Genomic DNA, 25,371 nt, shown 5'->3' on the forward strand with positions numbered 1-25,371 from the left:
AGACACAAATAGTTAATATTTCATTTCTATTGATTGCAGAGAAAACATGGACGACTACGGTGAGTCGACGGGACTGCTGGAACAACAGGTAGCCTCCGTACGGTTACCGATTGTGGGGATGACTTGCCAGTCGTGCGTAAGAAATATCGAGGCAAACATCGGCGGCAAACCGGGTATCGTAAAAATCAGTGTGATTTTGGCGGAGAACGCCGGCTACGTAGACTACGATCCCACATTAACCGATCCGGCCCAGATTGCGACCGACATCGACGATATGGGATTCGAGTGCGTGTACAGTGAAGACCGTAAGGGAGCTAACGGCGGAACCAGTGATGTGTTGCTAGCCCGAATAAGCATAGACGGAATGACGTGCCAGTCGTGTGTGAGAAATATCGAAGGCAACATGAAGGAGAAACCGGGGATAGTATCTATCAAAGTTATACTCGAGCAAAAGTTAGGATTAGTAGAGTACGACAGGAGGAAAACAACTCCCGAGCAGATAGCGGATCAAATTGACGACATGGGCTTCGAGGCAAAGGTCGCTGCCGAGGCGGCAAGTGAAAATCAAAAGACTGACCAAAGTGACAACAATAAAATGACCCGTTCGGAGCGGTTGATCCCAATCGAAAGGGGACTCGCTGCTTCGAACGGGAAGGCAAGTAAACAGGTCCAACTGAAGGATAAATTCAAACGGTGCTTCCTGCATATACAGGGAATGACGTGCGCCAGCTGTGTATCAGCCATCGAGAAGCATTGTAAAAAGATTTACGGTGTGGAATCAATACTGATCGCACTGCTGGCAGCGAAAGCAGAGGTAAAATATGATGATTCATTGACTGGACCTGAAGATATAGCCAAATCAATTTCAAATCTTGGCTTCCCAACTGAAGTAATAGACGAACCTGGAACAGGGGAAGTCGAAGTAGACATCGAAATACTCGGAATGACGTGTGGTTCCTGCGTTAATAAAATTGAACAAACAGTTCTTGAGATTCCTGGCGTACTCAAAGCATCTGTAGCGCTCACTCTGAAAAGAGGGCGGTTCACCTTTAATAACGAAAAGACCGGTGCGAGGACGATATGTGAAACAATACAAAAGCTTGGCTTCGAGGCGACTGTGCTCTCCAACAAGAACAAAATGGCCCACAGTTATCTCGAGCATAAGGAAGAAATTCGCAAGTGGCGCAATGCGTTTCTCATTTCCCTCGCCTTTGGGGGTCCTTGTATGATCGCCATGGTCTACTTCATGGTTCTAATGGAAACTCACACCCACGAGGAGATGTGTTGCGTCTTGCCGGGTCTTTCGATGGAAAACCTCATCATGTTTGTCCTCTCGACGCCGGTGCAGTTTTTCGGTGGTTGGCATTTTTACATCCAAGCCTACCGAGCGGTCAAACATGGTGCCAGCAATATGGATGTGCTCATAACGATGGCCACAACGGTGAGCTATCTGTACTCGGTTGGTGTGCTGACGGCGGCCATGGTAATGGAGATGAAAACATCGCCCCTTACGTTTTTCGATACGCCACCAATGTTGTTCATATTCATCTCGCTCGGCCGTTGGCTGGAGCATATAGCGAAGGGGAAGACGTCTGAAGCACTCTCTAAACTGCTGTCGCTCAAAGCTACCGAGGCGGTTTTGGTGACGCTCGGGGATAATTATGAGGTGCTGTCGGATAAGGTGATTCCGGTGGATTTAGTACAGCGAGGGGATATTCTGAAGGTGGTTCCCGGAAGCAAGGTGCCGGTTGATGGGAAGGTAAGAATACGTCAATTAAGTAATTCCCTTTTGAATAGTTTTAATTTGATTTTCACCACCAGAAATATTTCAACAATTGCTGTTTTTGAGTGTTTTCCATTGAATTCAATCGTTAGTCAAGCTTTATCTTTTTTTTCTGGTATCACAACGCTGTTTGGGTAAGCTCCATTGCAAAAATAAAGCATGACATCTTAACGGCGCACACGTCTTGGATGCGTTCGTTGCACCCATACTCGTTCTCTGTCGGTGCAATTTATTTCGGTTCAAGTCATTTTATTACCAAATTGACGAGAAGGTATTTCCGGATTGAAACTACATCTCCTAACAGATAAATAATCTGTGTTCTCCATCGAGATATAGTGATTTTATTCCGGATGTATTGTCGATGTTTTAAAATTTGCTGTTCATTCGTCTCTTACAGTGAACGAACGCCATAACTCTTGTTAATAGAGCAATTCCACTCCAAATCAGCCAAAAAACAGCAAATTTTGACTTTTGATTTTGATTGGTACTTATGATGGCCACTACCTAAAATCACAAATTTCTTTATCATATGACCATTTTTATTACGACTGTTTTTTTAAAAATACGTATTCAAAATCATTGATCTTTCTTTCATAAAATCGTGTTCTCCTCGAAGTTTTAGCATTTTATATAAGAATGGTATTCACGTAGCGTGCAGAACAAATGTACCATGGTAAACGGGTAAACTTCCATTACATCAAATGACATGGCATTTCTCGTCTTGATCATAATCTAGGCTGACTAAATAGTTCAGGAATATAACGGGAGACGTTTGTTCTCTACAACGATTTTTATTCGTTCGTCTTCAGATGATGGATAGATTTTGCGAAGCAGATCAAGATATTTATTTTGTAAACTTGAAATATTTGTAAATATTTGTATTATTGTAAACTTTCACAGCGAAGCTTTCAATATCGACTGCCACACAATCGATTTTATGTCAATGACAGCTGTGTACAATACAATGAGTTAAATTTAAATCCAAATTCAAATTCGAAAAAAAATATACGGTGCAACACTGTTTTCCCCTGGCTTCTTTTGATAATTTTTTATTTGCGTTTGGCTCAAAACTAAACATCGCAATTTAGTCATCGCTATCCACCAGCTCTGCTCATCATTTTTCTGAAGGTTTCTGAAGGTGACTTCGGAAAGAGCACTGTTTTAGATGCAATTCTTGACCGATTTCGGATCTATTCGTGGCATTGATAAAACATATGACAGATACGTTTTTTAGTCTTGTGATATCTTGCTTCCAGAAAAAAATAGCAACCTGAACCACAATTAAAAATCAGATTTTTACAAAATTCAAAATGATGTATTGCTGTCCATTATAGTGAAAAGGGTTGAAACTCAAGGACTTCCAGATTTGTGCCAAAGGCAATGAGACACCATAGATAGAACTTGCGGTAGAAGAAAAGTTCAATTTTTGTGACACGATGTTATTGAAAATAATGACAAAGAAATAAATGACTTTTCATTATACTCATCATACGTCTGATCCCCATGTTAGGGGCGGCTGATCACTGTCTTCGTGCCAGCGGGGACTCTAAAAAGAGCTGTGCACGACGGTCCTCCGGCGAGACAGGGGTTGGTGCAGGCCCTGCAAGCCATCCGTAAAAATAAAACGCACAGGAAAATTCACAAAGAAATTCGAGACAGGACAATCGGACTAGACCCATGCAAAGAACACGGACTAGAGATTGGAAACTCGGAACATGGAACTGCAAGTCACTCAATTTTCTTGCGAGTACCCGAATTCTTTCGGAAATATTGAGAGCCCGCAATTTCAATATCGTAGCGCTGCAGGAGGTGTGCTGGAAAGGTTCGATGATGCGATCGTTCCATTGTGGGTATACCATTTATCAGAGCTGCGGCAACACACACGAGCTGGGTACAGCTTTCATCGTGATGGGGGAGATGCAAAAACGGGTGATTGGTTGGTGGCCGATCAATGAAAGAATGTGCAGATTGAGAATGAGAGGCCACTTCTTCAATATCAGCATTATCAACGTCCACAGCCCCCATCTAGCTAGCACCGATGACGATAAAGAAGAATTCTACGCGCAGCTAGAGCGTGAATACGATCGCTGCCCAAAACACGACATCGCAATCGTCATCGGTGATTTGAAGGCTAAGGTCGGCCAAGAGGAGGAGTTCAGACCGGTAATTGGTAGGTTCAGCGGCCATCAGCGAACCAACGAAAACGGCCTAAGACTTCGCTGCCTCCAAGAACATGGCCATATGTAGCACCTTCTTTCAACACAGCCTCCAATACACCTGGTTACACCTGGAGATCACCACAGCGAACAGAAACACAAATTGACCACGTTTTGATCGACGGTCGGCACTTCTCAGATATCATCGACGTCAGAACCTATTGTGGCGCTAACATCGATTCAGACCACTACCTGGTGATGGTCAAACTGCGTTCTAAACTGTCAGTCGTCAATAACATAGACACCAGCGTTCACCACGGTATCCCCTACGACGACTACAGGAGCCGAACGTTGCTGCAACATACTCGCAGCGTCATGAAGTTGCGTTACCGGGGGTAGACGAACTGAATGCTGTTCCTGGAACACCTTAAAAGCAGCAATTAGCAGCACAGCAGAGACCGTCATCGGGTATAAACAACGAGGACCACGGAACGAATGGTTTGACGACGAGTGCCGAGCGCTCCTGAACGAGAAGGATGCAGCACGCGCAGCCATGCTGCAACGAGCGACTCGACAAAACGTGGAACGATACAAACTGAAGCGAAGGCAGCAAACACATCTCTTTCGGGAAAAAAAGCGCCGCCTGGAAGAGAAAGAGTGTGAGGAGATGGAGCTGCTTTATCGTTCTCGAGAATTGCGGAAGTTCTTCAAGAAACTAAACGCCTCGCACAAAGGCTTTGTGTCGCGGGCCGAAATGTGCAGAAACAAGGAAGGAGGCATCTTGACGAACGAACGCGAGGTGATCGAAAGATGGAGGCAGCACTACGATGAACATCTGAACAGCGCGCAGACAGGAGACCAAGACGGCGTTGAGGAGGCTACACCGGTGCAATGAACAACGACGACGTACCACCCCCGACGATGGGTGAAGTTAAGGAGGCCATTAATCAGCTCAAGAACCACAAAGCAGCTGGTAAGGATGGCCTCGTAGCGGATCTCTTCAAGGGAGGTCCGAGAAAACTTGTAGAGTGTATGCACCGGTTGATAGTCAGGATCTGGGACACAGAACAGCTACCGGAGGAGTGGAAGGACGGGGTAATATGCCCCATCTACAAAAAAGGCGACAAGTTGGATTGTGGAAACTATCGTGCCATCACAATCCAGAATGGTGCCTACAAAATTTTGTCTCAGATCCTCTTCCGCCGTTTATCGCCAATAGTAAGTAGATTTGTGGGAAGTTATCAGGCCGGATTCATGCCCGGTTGCTCGACAACGGACCAGATTTTTACACTGCGGCAGATTCTCCAAAAGTGCCGCGAGTATCAAGTCCCTACACACCACATCTTCGTCGACTTCAAGGTCGCATATGATTCAATCGACCGACGACAGCTATAGGGGACCATGGATGAACACGGCTTTCCCCGTAAGCTGACAAGACTGATTCAGGCAACGATGAACGGTGTGCGGTGCAGTGTGCGGATCTCAGGTGAGCTGTCGGAATCATTTGAGACTCACAGGGGACTTCGACAAGGCGATGTCTGCTCTTCAACGTGGCGCTGGAAGGAGATATGCGGAGAGCGGGCTTCAACATGCGGGGCACGATTTTCAACAAGTCTAGTCAGTTTATCTGCTTCGCCGACGACGTGGACATAATCGGAAGAACACATGCGACGGTAGCCGACTTGTATACCCGACTGAAACACGAAGCAGGGCTGATTGGGCTTGAGATCAATGCGTCTAAGACTAAATACATGCTAGCTGGAGGGACTGATCGCAACAGAGTTCTTCTTGGTAGTAGTGTTGTGATCGACGGCGACGAGCTCGAAGTGGTGGAGGAATTTGTCTACCTTGTTTCGTTGATAACAACTGACAACAACAACAGCCGTGAAATTCGAAGACGCATTGTCAATGGAAGTCGTGCCTACTATGGGCTCCGCAAATCCTTGAGGTCTAAAAAGCTTCGACCCCATACGAAGTGTACCATGTACAAATCCCTAATTCGACCGGTTGTTCTCTATGGGCACGAAGCATTGACGATGCTTGAAGAGGACTCACAAGCGCTCGGAGTTTTCGAACGCCGAGTGCTCAGAACAATATACGGTGGTGTACAGGAAAACGGAGTATGGAGAAGGAGAATGAATCACGAACTGGCGCAACTCTACGGCGAACCCAGCATCCAGAAAGTCGCCAAGGCTGGACGAGTGCGATGGGCAGGGCATGTTGCAAGATTGCCGGACAGCAGCCCTGCAAAGATGATGTTCGCATCTAATTCGGTAGGAACAAGAAGGAGAGGAGCCCAGCGAGCGAGGTGGTTGGACCAGGTGGAGCAGGACTTGGTAAGAATCGGTGCTGCCGGATTTATTGGAGAAGAGTAGTGAATCAGATCCAATCTCAATGGGATGTACAGTCATAGTAAATAAAATAAATAAAAATGATACTCAATATACGGTATAAATTGATAAAAAGATGGGAAGTTACCTTGAAGATTCACCAGCAAAAACGGTGTCAAGGCATCCTCGATACGGAGATACAAAATACCAGACATACCATGAACATTTGATTGTCCACAAGGAGGCGTTCTATCACCTCTCCTTTGGTCACTAGTAGTTGATGACTTTCTAAGAAGCTTAGAGGCTTCGAAGTCGTGGGCTTTGCTGAAGATCTGGTCATAATGGTTCGTGGAAAGTTCTACTACGTGATATCGAACAGGATGCTGATGACCACAAACTTTACACAATCATGGTGTATCACAGAAAGTCTGATCCAAACCCTCAAAAACAACAATTATTCCCTTCAACAAAAAGAAAAAACTGCATCTGCAGTCATTGCATCTTGGAGGAGAGGAAATAAAATGCAGCGGTTCAGAGAAATATTAAGGTGTAATCCTAGACGTTAAACTAAACTGGAATGTACACTATGATCCAATCATCAGTAAGATCAATATAGCCCTATGGGCATGTTCTGAAATGATAGACAGAACCTAGGGCCTTAAACCAAGAATGATTATGTGGGTCTACACCAACGACTAGCGTTGCAATGCGTAGCACACCCACAAAAGCACTGGAGGTTATCCTTCACCTGTTACCTTTGAACCACATGTTCAGCTAGAGGCTAAGAAAAGCGCTCTAAAGCTTAAAAGATGGAAGATAATACTAGACGGGGACAAAACTGGTAACTTAAGTATCCTAAATCTCTTACCCTTTGGACCATCCTCAGAGAGGATCAGTGATTGGATGGAATCTAGAACAAATTACGACAGTTTTTCAGGCAGAAATAGCTGCAATAATAGAATGTATAAATGTCTGTCTCAAATGAAAATATAGACAGGCTAACCAGGACTTGAAAATTTCGATAATAAAAGATGAAAATGACTTTTTTACTTCTTCCTTTCTCTTCAGTCAATTTCAATTTCGAGTGTGTGTATTCACTTCGCATACTAAAACATCAATTCTTCAAATTCGTTTTCGTTCTACTGGAAACTGCTTTCAATTGAAAGTTTCATTCGATTTCATTTCTCCAAACTGAATTTTCCCGGACCGCCTTTCAAAAAAAGTGGAATTAAAAGAGGCATCATGGGGGCATATATTATTTTACAACCAGCGCCGACAACTGATTACGCCTGCTATCACATTTTTTCACATCGTCATTTTCATTAGTTTTAGTGAATACGGTTCGAAATCCAACGAAACTTTCATTCGAAATAAGACACTTTCATTCGTTAAAAAACCTTTCATTTTCATTTGAAGATTTGATAATATCGTTACAGTGTGAAGAATGAAGGAAATGGACGTGAAGCGGAACGAGACTGTATGAATGTGAACGTTGTGCTCTTCAAAAACGGTCTGGGAATGCATTTGCCTTTTACGGCAACTAAGTCAGATTAATTCAGTACAACTGCACTGGATTCCTGGCCATTGCGTTAAAGAGGAAAATTAACAAGCAGATGGCTGGTCCAGAACCGTTCTGTAGAATTTCTGATTGTGTGTTGAAGAGGGAGTTGAATAAATGGGAAGACCGGGAAGTAATGGCCAATTGGATGGCTGTACAACTTAACCAGTCGAAAAATTTATCACGCCGAGTATTAAAATTACTCAACAATTGCTGAGTCTTAATAAGAAAGATGTCAGTATATTTACCAGTCTCATAACAGGACACTGTCCGAGTAAACACCATCTTCGAAACATAGGCTTCGTACGAGATGATATTTGTCGGTTTTGTAATACCGAAAGCGAAGCCTCGTAACATTTGCTCTGCAATTGCGGAGCTCTAACAAGACACAGACTTCATCATCAGGGTTACCATATCTACAGAATAATCTGTATTTATACAGATTTTTCAGACTTTTTGAAACCAAGATTCTGTAGATACAAATTACGGATTTTTTTGGTTTTCATTTAGATTTGAATATTAATTAAGAATTGATCTCATTAATATTTTTACGAACTCATCAATTTCGTTCATATAGCATTCATAGCGTGTAATACTGCTTTCTCATGTTCAACCTAAGGCGAAAAGATGCAAAAGTCTACGTCATCGGTTAGCTTTACAATAAATGAATAATACTGTTTATCTTTTTTCTACTAATTGAATGTGAATTTTTACGTGGATACCACACCGTCAAATTCACAATAACTATGCCAATCAATGACATTAAAGCTAAGATTATGGTTTAAAATTGATCTTATGAATTTAACCCTTTGCGGTCGTATTAAATTTCGACATGTGTGTCGTACTGGTCGCAATTATTTTTACTTGAAAAAGCAGTGATGTATAATTTTGTGAGATCATGAAAGATGAACAAGATTCCTTTATTTTTTTCAAATTTCTGATAAGTATTTATTAAACAATGTTTGTATGTTTATGTCTAAAAAATATTTGCAATAATTCTTCGTGTGATATCTTTCGCAGGTATCACAAAATTAATGAGTTTGCCATCTTTCACCTTTTATCTTTTTGTTCGAACATACAAAACAATGCTCTGTGCATTTACACAGTGCCGCATTACATGGAGTTTTCCAATATTCTTTTCCTCAAGCACGGATGTCAACTTTTGTTCATATTGAATACCGTTACCTATTATTGATAGTAGCACCGTTTTGGGTTGTGAATAAGTTCACAACATATTAAAATTCGTTTCGAAGAATAGTGAACTGTATAATGTTGCATAACACTATATGCGGGATGCGACAGGACATAACACTTATTGTTCTTACAAACGTAAACAGGATGTTAAATTTACCTTAAATTTGCTCATCTACGGAACGATGTCCGACCCGGTCGACTAAAAAGGTAAATTTAACATCCTTTTTACGTATGTAAGAACAATAAGTGTTGTGTGCTGTCGCGTCCCGCGTATAGTGTTGTGTAGATTAGTTCTTACGTTAGCACAATCCCAAAAAAATGAGTGAAATGTTGCATAAATTATAATTTTAGTATACTTCTTTGATGTGGTGACTGAGAGCAGATAAACGACCAAAAAGGGTTAATACAGATTTCGATACAGATTTTCTGAAAAAAAAAACTCAGATAAAAAGATTTTTTGAGACCAAAAACACAGATTTTATTATTGCAACCCTGTTCATCACCACGGTAAAGCTGTTCTGTGTCGCCGATCAGGATTATAAATGTTATCACTCCCAACAGGAGGAAAAGAGGGCTCTCCACCCTATCATACAGAGATAAACCAGCTCTAGGCTGAAAATAAAAAAAAAATTGTAACGACTCCAGTTTGTAAAACATTTTTCTCTCCCTCTCCAGGTTCTCTGTGGCAATTCGACGTGCGACGAAAGTTTAATCACCGGCGAGTCTATGCCGGTGCCGAAGAAAAAAGGTTCCGCCGTCATCGGCGGATCCATCAATCACAACGGTCTGTTGTTGATGTCCGCAACACACACCGGAGAGAACACTACCTTGGCGCAGATAGTGAAACTGGTCGAGGAGGCACAAACCTCGAAGGCCCCGATTCAGCAGCTGGCGGATAAAATTGCCGGCTACTTTGTGCCCTTCGTGGTGACCGTTTCGGTCATCACGCTTCTCGGATGGACCATCAGTGGTTTCATCGATATCAAACACATTCCCATGTCGGATGCCGCCAAAGAGGGACTGAACAATGAGGAAGTGATCTTCAGCTATGCCTTCCGTTGTGCGCTAAGTGTGCTGGCGATAGCATGCCCGTGCGCTCTGGGACTTGCCACACCAACGGCAGTAATGGTTTCCACTGGGGTTGGTGCTTTGCACGGTATACTGGTCAAGGGTGCTGGCCCACTGGAAAATGCTCACAAAGTGAAAACGATCGTGTTCGATAAGACTGGAACCATTACGTACGGGATGCCGATGACATCGAGGATATGCATGTTTGTAAAACCGCAGGTGAGAAGAGTTATTGAGTGGTTTCAACCGGAATACGGAACAATATTGACGTTTACCCATATCGCAGGTGTGTTCATTCGCTCGAGCATTGAGCATCATTGGATCGGCAGAGGTTAATAGCGAGCACCCGCTCGCCTCCGCGGTGGTGAAATTCGTCAAGGATACCATGGAAGTGGAATCGTTTGCTAAGTGTTCAAACTTCATCGCCGTTCCGGGGTGTGGCATTCGTTGTGTTATCTCCAACATTAACGCCATTCTCAATCAAGGCTTACGCTCCGAGAAGATGAAAAATTTTGAAAACTCATACAAAAGTGATTCAAGTGCGGTTAGCTTCGTGAACGGTTCGGTTGTGGAGGAGTTGATACCCCAGTTGAGTCCATCGCAGAAGAATACAATAGAATTGCAGCAGCTGCTGCAGCTAGGGACCATCGAAGGCGATGACAATGTGGAAGCGTTTTCCCAGGTAAATGAGTATAACGTTCTCATCGGCAACCGGGAATGGATGAATCGGAATGCGATAATTGTCCCACCGGAGATCAACATCAAAATGACTGAGGAAGAGCAGATGGGTCACACGGCCATCCTGTGCGCTATAAACAATCAACTTATCTGTATGGTATCGGTGGCCGATATGGTTAAGCCCGAAGCGCATCTGGCAGTCTATACGCTGAAGAAGATGGGTATCGAAGTCATTCTGTTGACAGGGGACAATAAAAACACCGCTGGTAATATTGCTCGCCAGGTGGGCATCAACCGGGTGTTTGCGGAGGTACTTCCATCGCACAAAGTGGCGAAGATTCAACGGATACAGGAGAATGGGATGCGCGTGGCAATGGTGGGCGATGGCGTGAACGACAGTCCAGCGCTGGCACAAGCGGACGTTGGAATATCGATTGCGTCCGGGACGGACGTAGCTGCAGAGGCTGCCGATGTTGTGCTGATGAGGGTATGAATAGAATTTTAAGAGTCAAGGGTAGTTTTTGCAAATAATTGAAGCTCTCTTTCTTTCCAGAACGACCTGCTAGATGTTGTGGCGTGTCTAGATCTATCCCGGAAGACTGTCCGTAAAATACATTTAAACTTCCTGTTTGCAAGTATGTACAATTTGCTGGGAATTCCGCTAGCTGCTGGTATTTTCACCCCGTTCGGGTTCATCCTGGAGGTAATATAGTTTTCTTGTAGAGGATGTGGGGGTAAAACGGACATGTTAAAAAGAACATCAATTACATTTTTGGAAACTCATGTTTCCCAAAACTTTGATGCAGTTTTTTGCAATTCAATATACTGTTTTTCTACTTAATTGGCCAAATATTTTACAAAAAAAGTATTTTTCAATGTTTTTTACTGAAATTAAACAACATTTTTTTCGATGCGGGTAATATGGACATATAGTGGGGGTAATATGGACAGGTTTGTAATATATGAAGCATAGAGGTTTATTGATCGCGAGATGAATAATTTTATTCAACCAAGGTCTGAACTCATCACGAATGTCCGTTAAATGATGAAAAAATCGAATCAATCCACCTAGAAGTGATATCGTGCTTTTCAGCAGTATAAACGGACAGACCCTCAACTGTTTTTGGTTTTGGTTCCCGTCAGCTTCTAAACAGTCCACATTTGGCGATTTCATTTCCATTTATAGACGCAGTGCATTCCTTAGGAATAGACTAAACAGACTCTTCACAGTCCATCTCACTCCCACTGGCAACTGTCCGTTTTACCCCACCAGTACAATTATATCAATAATTTAAATTTTCCATTCAAAAATGAATTTAGTCTCCCGTACATAGGGAAGATAGGGGCAATATGGTTCCCTTAAGAACCAAATGTTCTAAAACACGTAGAAACGTTAACATGTAGCATAATGTTAAAACCTCACGATTTGAAACCTTATTGATCGATATAAATTGTATAAATATATTTTAAAAAAGATTTATGTGGAAAATTTACTCTTTTAAAAATGTGTTCCATTTCCGTCAATCGAAAGTACTACGGGGCAAAATAGTTAACATGTACAAAAAATAACAATGTGATCAAAGTGATTGGACTGCAATTTCTCGTTACTCAAGGCAGGAATAGAGAATATCTGTGCCGTTATGTACCCAATATTGGCATCGATAGCGTTGGATCCATCCATCGCCGCCCGTAGAGGAACTGAATTGTGCCGACAGTAGCAACATAGGGAGTCCTGTGGAAGATTCTATGATCGTTATTCCGTGTTCAGCACTCAGCGCTCAGCTGAAGTTATAGCGCTTTTTTGCCTTTTTCCCCGCATTGTTAGAATTTTGGAATTTCTGGTCGGTACCTGTTGAATGAAGATAATAATTTTTAGTTCACTTGCTTCTCCTATTGATAAGAGATAGTTACTGGAATCACTGAATTCTCATCGACGTTGGAATGTTGTACGACCTCCAGTAAATCGTAGAATTACCCGACTGCAATGCGATTGAATTCTTGTGCCCTGGCGGCGGAGGTTGCTTCTGATGTCCGAAAAGAGAGTTGTGGGTGGTGCGAAAGCCAGCCAACCAATCTATTCCGGCTAATTGCTTTTGGCTATTGGAAGGGTGAGGAAATTATTTTCCTTTGGCCAAATCATACGCCAGCTTCCGGATTTCTCTTGTCGTAACACCGTAGAATCGTTGTCCATAGCGAGAATACTGCTCCGTCGTAAAAACATTACCAAATGATCCGACAGCTGGAGTTGCAAAGGATCTTCTTCTTCTTCTTCAATGGCACTAACGTTCCTAGAGGAACTTCGCCGTCTCAACGTAGTATTACTTGCGTCATTTTTATTAGTACTTAGTTGAGATTTCTATGCCAAATAACACGCCTTGAATGCATTCTGAGTGGCAAGCTCTAGAATACGCGTGATCACAGTGCAAGTAAACACAATGTAAATAATGTTCAAGTGTTTTCTGCGGGACACAATACACTAAGAATGCATGTCGCACTGACGTAACACTCTTCACCGCTTCGATTGCCGCCTTCAAGCCGTTATGTGACCACTTTTTACGGTCGGATGTTCTGGTATAATTCCGCACCATGATTCCACATCTAGCTATTTTCAACTATGATTACAAATGTTGACAGCTGTATTTATAGGTTATGTTGAAAAAATACACGGTTATACTGCCCCAAGCAGGTATGGCCATTTCGCTCCGTACATTTACACTCAATACAAATGAACTGATCTTTTACATGAAACGGCAAAGCAGTACAGTAAATCAGTGGAAATGTTCAGAAATAATACCAGTACGAATTGATATAAAGAGCAGAGTCATAAATTTCAGTATGAAACGTACAGAGCTTATTTTGTTGATTGCATATATTCCATATATGAAGTTTTCGTCATAATCAGTCAGTGTGAGATTCGTTCCAATATCCAATATAAGAATATCTCTAACACAATTGTTTAAAAATTAGTGCTATTGGCTCAATAACAAGCTCAAACGAAGGGTGGCCCATTTCGCCCCGCCTGGTCATATTGCCCCTAACTACCCTACCTAATATCGCTTCTCGCTGTTAACGCGGACATAGTTTTGACGTAGAACTACGTCTTTCATTTTTATACTGGGGTGTAAGTTCAAAGTTTCGAAAACGAGAGCGTTACGCCGGAGCAATAAGATGTTATGCGTTAATATTTCTAATGAAATGGTATGATGGTATGAATGGTCGAAGGATAAAATATCTACGCCTTAGATGCTTGTTACTTATTGATTCAAAAATTTGCTTCAATAGCTTTAAAATAGCTTCTATTGAAATCACGAGAATCTGTATAGAAGTGAGTGGCCGTTCCGAAAGCCACTCAGTTCTAATTGCGCAGCGATTGATGTACGATCGCTGGAATGCGTTTCCCTAACACAGACTTCAAAACCATGGTTATCATCACAGGCAATAACTCATACGATCCACGATTTCCTCTCACGCTTGGGAAACCAGACCGACCAACGGGGAAAGCAAGGTTCGAAAACGGAATTACTTCGCACACTAGTTTCAAGACTCTATAACATTAATATCAACAAAAAAAACTTTTACTTTCATCTTCCAACAAGAAAAATTTAATTATAATACTCAAATTCCTAACTTATGATATTGAGCTTGATTCCAGTTACCCCTGTCTCTACCTAAACTCCACTACATTATTCTTCAAATGGCTCAACAATCTTTCTAAAACTTCACTTCTAATGATTTTTCTCCATCACATAACTATAATTTTCTCAAGTGTTCTGTTTAATCGTGCGTGTGCTTGTTCCGTGATCATTTCTTCTCTCTCTTCTACTATTCCGTCTACAGTGTCTCGTCTCACTGCGTACTGTTACTGCCAGTCTTCAGAAAACAAACGCAGCGCTGCGTATGAGTTTAATTTTCGTCAGCGCGCGCTCAAAGAAAACTTGTATTCTCTCTTGGTGCGAAGAGCCCAATAATCAAAAGCACGACAGCACAAAATGTACCCGGCGCAGAACTCAGATACTAAACATTTCTTCTCACTTGTGTGATGCGCGCCTCATTCTATACACACACACACACACACACACACACACACCCATACACGTAAAAAGTGGTCACATAACTGGGAGGCCATCGCCGAGGCGCTACACCGATTGAAGTTCCCTAGCTACCTGTACAGGATACTGAGGAGTTATTTCCAGAATCGGATCCTGGTTTACAACACAGACAGGGGACAGATAGTGAAGAATATCTCGGCGGGAGTTCCACAAGGTTCCATCCTAGGTCCTACGCTTTGGAACACGATGTACGACGGTGTTCTAAGGCTGAAGCTACCCAGAGGTGTGGAGATCGTGGGCTTCGCGGACGACATCGTAACAACGGTAATCGGCGAGACGCTTCAGGAGGTGGAAATGTTGGCGACTGAGGCTGTAGACATGATCGGTAGTTGGATGGACAGCGTAAAGCTCCAGATGGCACATCACAAAACCGAGGTGCTGTTAGTGAGCAATCGTAAGGCAGTGCTGCGGGCAGAGGTATCGGTCGGAGGACATACCATCGTTTCGAAGCGGGCGGTGAAGTACCTCGGAGTCATGATCGACGGCCGGCTGAACTTCAACCAGCACGTCGACTATGCATGTGGGAAGGCGTCAAAGGCCATCAACGTGGTGGCGAGGATCATGCCAAATAGCTTTGGCCCAAGCAGCAGCAAGAGGCGTCTCTTGGCAAGTGTATCTTCGTCGATACTGAGGTATGGTGGCCCTGCCTGGTTGGCGGCTCTGGAAACCCACCGAAATCGGAGGAAGCTGAACAGCACATTCCGACTCATGGCCATGCGAGTCGTAAGTGCTTATAGGACCATTTCGACAGAAGCTGTGTGTGTAATCGCCGGAATGATTCCCATCTGCATCACTCTGGCGGAAGATAGCGAGTGCTACAAGCGACGGGAAAGCAGAGGTATCCGGAAATTGATGAGAGCGGAGTCGTTGGACAAATGGCAGTATGAATGGGATACGGCAGAAAATGGTAGATGGACGTACAGGCTGATACCGGTACTTTCGACCTGGTTGAACAGGAAACACGGTGAAGTTAACTTTTACTTGACGCAGTTTCTGTCTGGGCATGGCTGTTTCAGGCAATATCTACACCGGTTCGGGCACGCAGTTTCACCCCTCTGTCCGGAGTGTGGAGATATGGAGGAAACACCGGAGCACGTCGTTTTTGTCTGTCCCAGGTTCACCGAAAGGCGCGAGGGGCTGCCTGCACTTCATGTCGGGAATATTGTGGAGGAGATGTGTCGCGACGAGATGATCTGGAATGCCGTGAGCAGTGCAATCACACAAATCATGTCGGAGCTGCAGCGAAGGTGGAGGGCTGACCAAAGTGCTGACAACGTCCGACGGTGAAAGGTGAACAACGGCGACGGCTGTTGCAAGAGATGGTACCTCACGAGAGTAGCTGTGACGGGGTGCGCGTTGTGTTGGAGGGCACCACCTAATCGGCTCTCCGCTGGGAAGAGAAATCCTGCGAGGGTGACTGTGACGGGGCGCGCGTCAAGTTGGAGGGCGCTTCCTAATCGGTGCACGTCTTGACAGGTAAACGGATGCCGATTTAATAACTACGACGGAGTGAGTATCAAGGAGGGCGTCTTCAAACTGGTGTACCCCACGAGAGCTGCTGTGATGGAGTGCGCGTCATGTTGGAGGGCACTACCTAATCGGCGCCCCGATGGGAAGAGAAATCCTGCGAGGGTGACTGTGACGGGGCGTGCGTCAAGTTGGAGGGCGCTTCCCAATCGGTTCACGTCTCGACAGGTGAGAAACCCCGCGAGGGTGGCTGTGACGGGTTGCGCGTCAAGTTGGAGGGCAATTCCTAACCGGTTCACGTCTCGACGGGTAAATTCAAAATGCCTGCGAAGAGGACATCAGCGCAGTGGAATTAATAACGAATGGAAAGAAAAAAATATTGAGAAAAAGGGAAGGACAACGCTAGTTAGCGTTGAAAACTCAAGAAGTGCATGAGCACAGCCGCCCCCTGAAGTAGTCGCCTAGATGTGGTCCCAGGGGGAATAAGGCAACGAGTAGAGGGCTTGGTTTTTGTGGGTGCGATCCCCACTCGACGTCTGGGTTAACCCTTCCCAGGTAAGGCTGGTAGAGCGTTCCTCACCCCTTTAAAAAAAAAAAAAAACACCCATACACATCAAATTCTAGCGCCCGCTTTGTCTTCGTTCGTTCTAAGCAAAGCATAAAAACAACAGCGCGCCCCCATTTGAACCGTATACGTTTGTGTGAAGAAAAATATCTCAACAGAGAGAGCAATCCAGATTCAAGCGCAGTATAGCAATACGGCGCAAATTTCAGCGTAAAACTCAGCTTAACACTGGGTACAAATATCTGCGTAAGAACGGCGCTGACAACCAAACATTTCATCTGTGTTTCGGAGCGTGCTTATTCGCCAGAGAGCATGTGTGCACAAGGAGTGGGAGCTCGACTGGGTACAAAAATCTTGTTACACATCAGCACCGGGTTGCATTCTGAAGACTGGTTACTGCTCCCTGCCAGCACTTCGCACTCTTCAGCTCGTGGTTCTGCTGGCTCCTTATCGCTGGACCATGGGGTCTGGAGCGGCTCTAGCTGTGAAACGGAGTTTTTATCACGCTTTGCACGATAACACTCCTAATTCTGCAAATCGAGCCACTAATTCTCACTATCTATTTGGGGAAAGAAATTTATTTAAAAAAAACTGCCTTAAAACTGGCTTTCAAAAAAATGAAACCACGACTCGCTCACCTACGCTAGCACACCGAGGCTCTTGGCGATGTACGCCGGTCGAACCTCTTTCACGATCCAGGATAAAGAGACCGATTAGAATTTAAAAAATCCTCAGATCAGCCAGGCGCAAGATCAGTTTTGTCTCTGTTATGTCATTGCCACAAAAGTGTGTAAGTACATAACATTTCAAAGTCGATTATCGTGAGCAACAATTGCCCCAAACCTAAAGGCCATCCACCTTTAATCCTATGTTCCTGATCTTGCCGGACCTTCAGTCCAACCCATATTTGGGGACAAAACACCTGCTCTTCGGCAGAGTGTCAAACATGGAAAAGGAACAGTTCTTTCACTCCCCCTTTTGGGTGAGAATACAGCTCAACATTCCCACAGAACACATGTTCCAAAAATAAATGTAGAAAATATGCGTCGCTAAAATGGAATGGTTTTTGTCATACCAGTTCTATTGACATCTAAGCTCTCAGTGGAACCGAATCTTTGCAGAATCAAGGTACCGGCATATCTGAATTCGTGTACCATGCTACAAACTATACTTTTCGGTTGATTCTTCCCACTCATGCCTTGAGCAAGGCATTCGATCTTCCGCTGAGGCTCGTCCAGCAAATGATGTTAACCAATCAGCACCCACGAAGAATGTAGAATAGATGTAAGCTGCGGATACTTTTGTACTTTCTCGCGTTTTTGCAGATCGGAATGTATTTCTCTAACACCGAATTCAAAATGTATGGGAAAATCGGCATTGCAGAACAGATGCAAGCTGCGGGTGCTTTCGTATCCGCAAATCAAGCAAATTTGCGGAAAAGTACGTACAGTTGGGAGATGCAATAACTTCAGAGGGAAATGTAAAATACATTGATCGTTTGACAATTCTTCCGTTCACATATTTTGCAAGTCCACGATAAAAGAAATCAATGATCAAGACATCATGCCATACGTAAAAGAATAACGGACGGTTACACTTAGTGATAAGATTTACCTATTACAAAGAACGTAATCTATCACAATGCATGAGTTGACCTGAATTGGGATATGTTTACAACTGAATTCGTAAGTTGTTCCATTCATACACTAGTTTAATCATTTAGTCAATACACACAAATGATAGCTTTGCGCAGTGACGATATCGTACCCAATGAACAACATTTGGGAAGTGGTCGTTTGAAAGATCTTGGTTAATCTATTGTATAGTATGGGCCCAAAATAATAAACTCACAATGTCACAATCATTTGAATTCTCGAGAGTTCAAATTTTATGGAAATAATATCTCTCAAAAATTCACATAAGCTATCACACTGAAATGTTTTCATATATTTCAAAATGTCTTCACGAAATCATATGTTGGAAACGGAGCAATTGATCATCAATTGCAATACAGCGTTTAGGGATCGTACGCTATTTCTTGCTTGTCACTATCCAAATGTTTTATGATCCCGTGCTTCTTTGCAGCTGTCGTATGCCGTGTTCGGAAGTACCTTATGAAATTCCCGATTTCGCGATTTACATACCAAACAAATCGGAAATTCCCTAAGATTTGTTTGACATGCTAGAAATTATAATCCCATAGTCTGTATATGGCTTAAATTAATGAAAATTGGAAGCATTCCCATTTCTTCATACATTTGTTCTGTCCATTTGTGTGATTTCCCGAACAGAGCTGTCAATAACGAGCAACTTATCGACGAGCAACGATGGGAAAATCGTAAGATGTAAAGTCTCCGTGAACAAAGGAAAAGAAGAAGAACGAAGGGGGATATTTGCCTAGAGCATAAGCAGTGGATCTTGCTGAGGCAAACTTCATTCTTCGTGAGGACACCGACTGGACAGCTGGACAGCTGGATGGCGAGGGATCGAATGGTTTTCTCAAGGCAATGGAGATGGAGGAGTAATATGAGGAAAGAGTAGAGTTTTCCAAGGGCCTTTCTGACGGCTGAACTGAAGAAGTTTGAAGTCTCTTAGATTCAACGAGGAGAGGAAGGAAAGGCAAACTTTCAGTATCGTTCTAGATACGAAAAAATGAACATCGCTTGTTCTTCCTTGTTATGCGCCATCATATGTCTTCGTTTCGGACTGAGTTGTGGACGCGACCAAATTACTCACTCGTCTCGTCATGTCTCTGGCATTGCAATCATTGCATCAAACTGACACTATTGCATTAATGTTTTGAGTTACACAATTGCGTGGGGAATCATCAAACTAGGCTATCGTCAGCTCACCAAGAAAATAAATATTCTGGAATTTTGTCAGTGATTTGGTTTCGCATGACAGTAGGAAAACTCTCTTCCCAAAGGATGACAGCTAAGCTAATCTAGACTGGTAATACTAACAAAAGGGCTTCTGTTGAGAAGAGCGCAAAACAGAGATAAGTGTGTGTGTATTTAGTTGCTTCAAGTCATCGATATATGGATATGTGTGTGCGTACGTGTGTGCTTCATAACCCGTATGTAAAAATAGTGCATATTCGCTACGCTGAAACCCCATTTGTAACGATAAATATAAACAAGGAGGGGAGATAGCGGGAGGGAATTATTTACGCTAGGGTATTAGTAATGAATCCCTGCTGAGGCAAATATTCAGCCTTTTTTCTAAACAGTTAACATTGTTTGTTTTCTGTCATCATCATGGCTTCGTTGGTGCCTTTGACATTGCATCAATGCATTGAACTGACGCTATGATAAAGCAGGTGTTAAGGTTGTGTACTAAAAAATATTTGGGGAATACCAAATTATGCAATAAGTTATAATAAGTCGTTGATTTATTTGGGTTCGCGTGCAGATAGAATTTATTTCGCTTATTTAGTCACCAAGAAAGTAAATGTTGTTCTGGAATTTTGTATTTGATTTGGTTTCGCTTGCCAGTAGCAAAGCTTTCTCCACTAAGGATGACAGCTGCGCTTATCTCGAGCATGTATTGTTCTGCGAGCACAAGAATGAATCATCAAACAATTATCGTGAAATGATTCTACAATAAACAAAAAACATTTCAGGTTGACCTGTTAAAATGGTTATTTCAAAATATTCGTAGCATTATAAAATAATATCCGCAGTTATAAACAAGCGACTTGAATCAAACTGCAGTGTAGTTTTACGTCAACAATGCGGTCGTGTCTTGAACACAACCTCCTATATTTTTTTTATTTTTGAATTTTGACTCAAATTCCCTGCCAGAACGAATATCGTTTCGAATGTGTTGAATATCAATTTGTTGCTTTTGATATTCAAAGTGTAAATAACAGCGAAGTTATAAACCCCACTCAATGCCGCATTCATTCGATACAGCAAATTTGTTCATGCATCAGTGATATGAACTAAATGAACTCGTTTGTTATTCTCATCAATATAACAAGGACAGTGTGTTTCACGCTGAAAAAAAAATCGTTTACACTGAGAAAAAATCATATTCGTTACTCGTGAATATTTGTTGATATTCTAAGACACTGGGTGTAACCCATCCATATTTTTCTAGAATTAAATAGACTGCCTCAACCTTTTCTGATCACGGGTTTCATTGACAATATGGATGCATGAATGATAGTCCTCATAAAAGTTGTACGTGGTGGGAGTACTGCAGTCGATTCCAAGTTCTTTTGAGAGATTCCTAAGCCAAATCACTTCACACACCGCCTGACTCAGTGACACGTATTCCATTTCAGTAGACGATAGGGAAATAGTCAGTTGTGTGCTTTCAACGTATATACAGCTGTTAAGTGTCGTTGAAAATTACGAAATAACTGAAAGTAAATTATCATCCCACGACTCCGGCTTGAACGGACACATACATCCATATGTGCTTATTCTCTCGCGCTCTCCAAAAGGTGCTTCTCTTGCTTACAGGGTGTGCAGGGTTCACAAACCGTAGGAACGCTATTTTTTTCTGTATTATAGTGATTTTCAACTCAATTTGGCTGGTTCGTCGACTTCCATTTTTGGAAGAATGTCGGGAGTGAGAATTGAACTCGTGACCTTTAGCGTGAGAGGCATGGATGTTACCACTACGCCAGATCGCCTCCAACGTAGGAACGCTAGTGGGGCGTACACTTTCATTAATTCCTTCGACCATTTCATTTCGGATCTGCTTCGGCAAACCAGCATTTCTAATAAAATCAACGCTTATCTTTTCATTCACTGACCATGGCTAACGACATTTCTCTCACTTTGACGTTCAATTCATACAACCGATCCTTGCGATCCGCAGTACACACGAATTCCCCGTTTCTCGTAATTCGCGCGCATTCTTTTCCGAAAATGATTGCCATTCTGCGCTCCGCAACGCGTTTGACAGAAAACAAATTGATGTATAATCCAGGTACAAACATAATATCGTGCACTGTACACATCAATTTCTTTCCGTTCACTGTCGCACTTATTTTTACATCACTGGTGATCCGACTAATCAGCGACACACCTGATTTCGCAACATTGATCACCGTAGGCACCTTCACTTAAGCCGGGTTTAGACGACATCAGTTACTCGGTGACGAGTAAAATTCAAATGATCCGAAGAATTACGAACGCACCCATTCCACGAAATTTAACATTTGATTTACAGTCGAGCTACTTAAAAAAAAATACGAATACAAAAAATACGAATCAAAAAATCTATCCAATCCAACGATATAAATGAATAACTGTCTATTGATGTTGGGTTCCAGCTAATATTCTATGTTGTTTCTAAAGGCGCGTCCACATCATGCCGAATGATGCCGATCGGTCTGTACCAGGCGGCATATTCGGTTCGTTATGTAATGTGGACGCCCCATCGAGTGAACGAAGCCGAAGTCCCATCCGATGCACGAAGTCGTCACGAGCACACGAAGCACAATGTCGTCAACGCTAGTTTACTTCGTTTTGTTTTGGTTCGACTTTCTCGAACCGGACCCACTTGTTTCGGTTTGATTCGAGTCGGTTTTCGGCACGCCGACAAGCCCGGGCGGTACGTCCACATTTAGTCGGCTTTACCGGGCGGCCAAGGCCGATTGGCGTAATGTGGACGCGTCTTAATACCGCTGAACGAAAAAGCGAAAGAACGGTTCAAAAGAACTGATTCACTTCGTTGGACGGTTAGTGACTGAATCGTTCATCAAAGTGAACTGTTTTGCCCATATCTAGTTTTTTAGTATGAAATAAACAGGATTAATACATGTCACGGTGGGAGCAAATTGTACACTATGAAAAAATATTGTTTATTACGCTTTTGTCTGGTTCACAACAAAAACTTCACGACTTCATCACGTTGTTCTTAAAATTGAATCTATTTACAGCCTTGGATGGCATCGGCCGCGATGGCTCTCAGCTCGGTATCGGTCGTATGTTCCTCACTGATGCTCAAGTTGTACCGGAAACCTACGAAAGCATCCCTCCAGACGCCCGAGTATATGTCGCTGGTCGAGGCCGGAGCTTTACTGGATCCAGAGTCGATCTCCATACACCGTGGGTTGGATGATATACCGCGACCTAATTTCAGTCGCTCTACCAGCTCGACATTAGCCAAGTAAGCAAACTGCACACATGTATTTCATTCGAAGGATGCAAACAATCCTTACTGCGTTGTTGTGATTTTCGCTTGTTCGCTTATTTATTTTATTTTATATGTGAGCACTAACCAGCTAATCGAAATTATGGTTTCACTTTTCAGTTTTTTCAGAGCTCCTCTAAACGTTTGAAACATTTACAGTGACTAACATCCAAAATCCGAACAAAATTCTTGCTTGCAAGAATGATTAAAGTGGCAATAATCAAACACTAATCATTAATATTTCTAGTATAGTATAGAACCGTAGGAGAAAAAATAAGATTGTTATATATTTCGAGGACAATTTTGTATGTTAACATTCGCACTAACGTTGTGTTCATTAGTACATCGCACATTTAGCGACCTGAGTCCCAAAAGTGACCTTTTTCTCCACTGCTAAAGATATATGTACACACCAAACACGAACTTCAGTATTTTTGTTTATATCAATAAAGCATCAGTTATCATTAAATTTTTTTGGTTTAACACTCGTAGAAGCACTACTGCCTTGCTGCACCCAACCAAATATAGTTTAATTTGCGTAAGCATGATTCCGCTGCATTATTTTTGGTCTATAACCCCCTAACCAAAAGGTATTTCGATGGGTGTGATAGGGTCACCGGTACTTGTGTTATTAATTTCAATCTTTTTGTATCAATTTAGATTATTCGGTCGTAGCAGCAAAAGCGGCACCATGGATGTTCGCCTGCTTGCGTCGAGCCTCGCAATGGCAGACGACGATGAGTTCCACGTGGGAATCGTGAAATCCGTCAACAGTGGCATTTACAAAGACTCGACCGAACTGGATAAACTTTAAGTCGAATGGCATAATACTGTTTACTTACTACCGTAACTCGTCACCATCCAGAGTAGAATAGGAGCTGTTCCATATTAGTGTTCTCTTTCATGTTCAGTTCTACATCGTTTATTCGGCGTTAAATTAAACAGCCATAATGCCGAATAAATGCTTACGATAATTATACTCATCGAAGTTTTTATTCTGTTTTTTTGTCATCTTCCATAGCGTTGTTTGTCTATCAGTGAATTTGTGATATATTTTGCATTGTTTACGCCTGTTGATTTATTTTATTAAGTCGGACTTTCAGTGAAAAATGTTTTATGTACTTATCATAGGCACAAATGTATCCAGTTGAAAAGTACCGTCGTATGAAAGGAAAGATATCTAAAGTAGGATGCGAATAAAGATTTTTATAAATAACCATTTGTAACAACAATCTTATGGCTGAGAAATGATAGAGAATTTTCTTCATTTGCTGTCTCCCAAAATTCAACACAACAAGAATCCCAAAATTGGACGCAGTTGTTGATTGATAACTATCTGAATGTAAAATAATGAAACCTGTGTCCTGAGCATTGATGATTTGATTGCACTACACATACAACGTCCCGTCAGCGTGAAGTCAACGTCAAGATGTATAGAAGTATTACTAACAGGTGGGTGACGTCTTTAGAGAACCCCCATTGAACTGACAGGAGCCAACATATCGGGTATCCCACTGACATTTTCCCTTTGTTTTCATATGAATTGGGTATCCCACTGACAGTTCTGCTTGATATTTTGCTAACGATCCTAGCATCAATCATAGCACCCGGCTGATTACTAAGGTGAGTCCGTATTGTCAGTAAGTTAGCGAGGGGAGTGGTAAGTGGCGGAGAGTGTGAGAGGGGATTGTTTACCAAAAAAAGGCGGCAGAGGGATCACTGATACACACACTATCACAAGTCATCATCGTATGCGTGACGGTATTATTCCGCCACCTTGAGAGCTTTATCTGTCTGTTCATGGGATCGTTTCTCATGCAATAAATTAACTCTATTATTGCTCTCTTTATACTCAGTTGTCGTCGGTATCAGATGGCAGCTAAATATTAATCAGATTGAGAATCATCAAATGATCTGTGCCGATATGCTGATGTTTGCTTATTTAATTAGTTTAAATATGCAGATCAAATTCAAATTAGTTCAGAATAAATAGCACATCCTAAACATTTTTCTCGCATAAAATATCGGCATAACATAATGACACAACATTCATTGATCAAAAACACAAAAACGATATTACTGTACATTGTATATTACAGATTAACATCGAACACATTGATCCCATTTGATTCAAAAATTCGTCATCACGTCCCGCACCCCAAGGCAATCCGAGAATTGCTCGGTTCGCGCAGCAACTTCGACATAAATTCCCCAGCACTCGCACTCAGAAAACCTTGATAGTCAACCTTCAGCCGTCGAATCTTATCGTATCTATGGTATCTGTCCTCGGTCGTTTCTGACTCGAACGGTGGA

At 42.6% G+C, this 25,371-nt stretch overlaps 1 protein-coding gene across 6 annotated transcripts in view; it reads left to right on the forward strand.

Annotated features, from left to right (window-relative positions):
• The window catches only part of LOC129765215 (copper-transporting ATPase 1), a 55,358-nt gene extending 31,084 nt beyond the window's left edge, over nt 1-24,274 (forward strand). For 5 of the 6 annotated variants that reach the window (XM_055765269.1, XM_055765268.1, XM_055765271.1 and 2 more), the window contains 6 exons: nt 40-1,759; nt 9,697-10,308; nt 10,376-11,254; nt 11,321-11,470; nt 22,805-23,034; nt 23,719-24,274. In XM_055765269.1, coding sequence (XP_055621244.1) covers nt 40-1,759; nt 9,697-10,308; nt 10,376-11,254; nt 11,321-11,470; nt 22,805-23,034; nt 23,719-23,872 — 3,745 coding nt within the window. In that variant the 3' untranslated portion in view covers nt 23,873-24,274. Of the gene's footprint in view, nt 1-39; nt 1,760-9,696; nt 10,309-10,375; nt 11,255-11,320; nt 11,471-22,804; nt 23,035-23,178; nt 23,694-23,718 lie in introns of those variants that run through there. The other variant, XM_055765270.1, reaches the window with a different exon arrangement.
• The last annotated feature ends 1,097 nt before the right edge of the window (nt 24,275-25,371 follow it).

Source organism: Toxorhynchites rutilus, chromosome 2 (assembly GCF_029784135.1).
Source record: "Toxorhynchites rutilus septentrionalis strain SRP chromosome 2, ASM2978413v1, whole genome shotgun sequence".
Lineage (NCBI taxonomy): Eukaryota > Metazoa > Arthropoda > Insecta > Diptera > Culicidae > Toxorhynchites > Toxorhynchites rutilus.